Source organism: Octopus bimaculoides, chromosome 5 (assembly GCF_001194135.2).
Source record: "Octopus bimaculoides isolate UCB-OBI-ISO-001 chromosome 5, ASM119413v2, whole genome shotgun sequence".
Classification (NCBI taxonomy): domain Eukaryota; kingdom Metazoa; phylum Mollusca; class Cephalopoda; order Octopoda; family Octopodidae; genus Octopus; species Octopus bimaculoides.
In genome coordinates this window covers 18964931-18967916 of record NC_068985.1, presented here as the reverse complement: position 1 = coordinate 18967916, position 2986 = coordinate 18964931, and the positions used below count along the sequence as shown (strand labels likewise).

Sequence of the window (2986 nt, the reverse complement as noted above, 5' to 3'; positions counted from 1 at the left end):
ATATATATATACATACATACATATATACAACGGGCTTCTTTCAGTTTCCATCTACCAAATCCACTCACAAGGCTTTGGTCGGCCCGAGGCTATAGTAGAAGACACTTGCCCAAGGTGCCATGCAGTGGGACTGAATCCAGAACCATGTGGTTGGTAAGCAAGCTACTTACCACACAGCCACTCCTGCACCTATAAAAATTTCTTATATATATTTAGGAGTATAGTATTCACTGTTGACATTAATATGAAGTTATATGATCAGCAGAGGCTTTTGGTTGGCTTCATCTAATAGCTTGACTTAAAACTCTTGTATACTCTGATCTTTGTAGCAACTCTATAGGTATTAAATTAACTTTTGACTTTGAAAGATTTCTCAAACTATAAGTATCAGAGTGTAGCTCGAAGCTTTTTATTTTGAACTGTGTGTATGATAATAATTATTGCTGCCAAGTTCGATAAAGTTAGCACTTTCTGATCTGGTACTGCTGTTGGTAACAATAAGCCTTATTATATGACAGAATTTATTTCTACAGACTCTTCAGAATATGGTTCAATTCAGGAATATGCATCAACATCATCATCATTTAACATCCATTTTCCATGCTGGTATGGGTTGGACAGTTTTACAGAATCTGGAGAATTGTAAGGCTACATCAAGCTCCAGTGTCAACATTGGCATGGTTTTAATGGTTGGATGCTCTTCCTAATGCCAACCACTTTACAGAGTTTACTGAGTGCTTTTCTCCGTGCCATTGGTACTAGTGATATCACCAGGTGTTGGTCTGTTTATATCTCTGTAACTTAGCAGTTCAGCAAAAATAAACAATAAAATAAGATCAAGACTCTAAAAAGTAAGTACAAGGGTCAATTTATTCGACAAAAAGGTCCTTCAATGCAATGCCCCAACAAGGCTACGTCCAATGACTGACACAAATAAAGATAAAAGATGGAATATAATATTATTGCTTTACAGTACCTACATGGCTAGAGTCTTTGTATTGAAATTAACACAGTTACAGTCTAGTAGAGACATATTGTCTATTTAAAATACATATGTATCATTACATATATCTATTACTTGTACAATAGTTTATATTGGTAAGTACCAAAGTCTTTTATTGTACATGTATAACTGGGTCAATCAGATCTCTTTCATTAGTAGCTCCTGTTTATTTCATATTAATATAAATGGCACTTATTATTAATTTTATAGACTTGTTAGAGCATCAGACAAAGTATTTTGTGGTTTTCTTTTGCCTCTTTATGTTCTAAGTTCAAATTCGACAAGGTTAGTTTTGCTTTTTACCCATTCAGGGGCATTACTAGGATCAATGATATCGACTAACCCCCGTCACCGAAAGAAAATCAGGTCTTGTGCCTATATTACAAACAATTAGTTTTTATTATTATTATCTCATATAAGGCAGCAAGTTGGCAGAATCATTAGTGGTATTTCACCCATTGCTACATTATGAGTTCAAATTCCACTGAGGTCGACTTTGCTTTCATCCTTTCAGGGTCAATAAAATAAGTACCAGTTGAGTACTAGGGTTGATGTAATCAACAAAATTTCAGGCCTTGTGCCTATAGTAGAAAGGATTATTATTATTTCATATATGCACAACAGATTAAGACTGTTGGGAAAAAAGACCCGTCATACTGAGTGAGATAATAGTCATAGGCCGATGCCAGTGTCGCGTAACTGGCACATAAAAAGCACCCTTTAAGTGTTAGGTGATATGCTATGCTTGAGAAGCCCTGCCCTGTCAGGGGGCACTGGTATCAACCACACATGAATAGTGCTTTTTATGTGCCACTGGCACGGGAACCAGTCAGGGGCACTGGCATCGACCACGTTCAGTTGGTGCATTTTACATGCCACCGGCACATGAGAAGAAAATGTCAAAATGACGTATAATATAAAAGGTAGACAATAAGTGCTTGTACCAGACCCAGTGCATTGAATCCAATGTGGTGGGATACAGGGTCCATAAAAATAAGTGTTAACTACTGTAGGCAATGTACAGGTTAAGTTAGTGTAGGCATAATGGTTTCACATTTTGACACAAGGCCAGAAATTTGGGTTGGGGAACAGGTAAGTCAATTACATCAACCTCAGTGATCAACTGGCAGTTATTTTATCAATCCTGAAATGATGAAAAGCAAAGTCAATGTCAGCAGAATTTGAACTCACAACATAAAAAGGAACAAAATGCTTGTAAGCATTTTCCCTGGCATGCTAATGATTCTTATTTTTTCGTTGCCCACAAGGGGCTAAACATAGAGGGGACAAAGAAGGACAGACAAAGGGATTAAGTTGATTACATCAGCCCCAATGGGTAACTGGTACTTAATTTATCGACCCCGAAAGGATGAAAGGAAAAATCGTCCTTGGCAGAATTTGAACTCAGAACGTAATGGCAGACGAAATACCGCTAAGCATTTCACCTGGCATGCTAACGTTTCTGCCAGCTCGTCGCATGTTAATGATTCTGCCAACTCACTGCCTTAGTGTGGGTAAAATTGAATTAAATATGAACAGGTAGTTACAAGGCATCAAGTCATATTTATACAGAAAATAGTATAAAAAGTGCATAAATTTGAAAGAAAACCAAGACAATCCATGGGTGAAAGTTAATAGTGATTCAGCACCGACAGGTACAAATCTAAAACATTGGTGAAATAGAGGAGAATTCAAGTGGTCTTTCTTATTGGTTTGACCCAATTAGATAAATAACACCTGAGGGATCGCTAGTGAAAGTCTCAAATGTATATATGTCTCTCCATGGGGAAATATTACCTTGCTTGGAAGCAGGTGCAAGTTGGAAACAGGAAGGACATTTGACTGTAGAAAAATCTATCTCAATGAATTCTGCCTGACTCTCATAAGCATGGGAAGAGGTTGTTAAAACGATGACAATAATAATGATGCTGATCATATACACACACACACACACACACACACACACACACACACACACATATA

General features: G+C 37.2%; 1 protein-coding gene across 1 annotated transcript in view; it reads left to right on the top strand.

Annotated features, from left to right (window-relative positions):
• Positions 1-2047: 2047 nt before the first annotated feature.
• The window catches only part of LOC106874498 (uncharacterized), a 9188-nt gene continuing 8249 nt past the window's right edge, over positions 2048-2986 (top strand). Inside the window, exon 1 of the mRNA XM_014922243.1 lies at positions 2048-2095. Within this exon, the coding sequence (XP_014777729.1) occupies positions 2048-2095 (48 nt within the window). The remainder of the gene's footprint in view (positions 2096-2986) is intronic.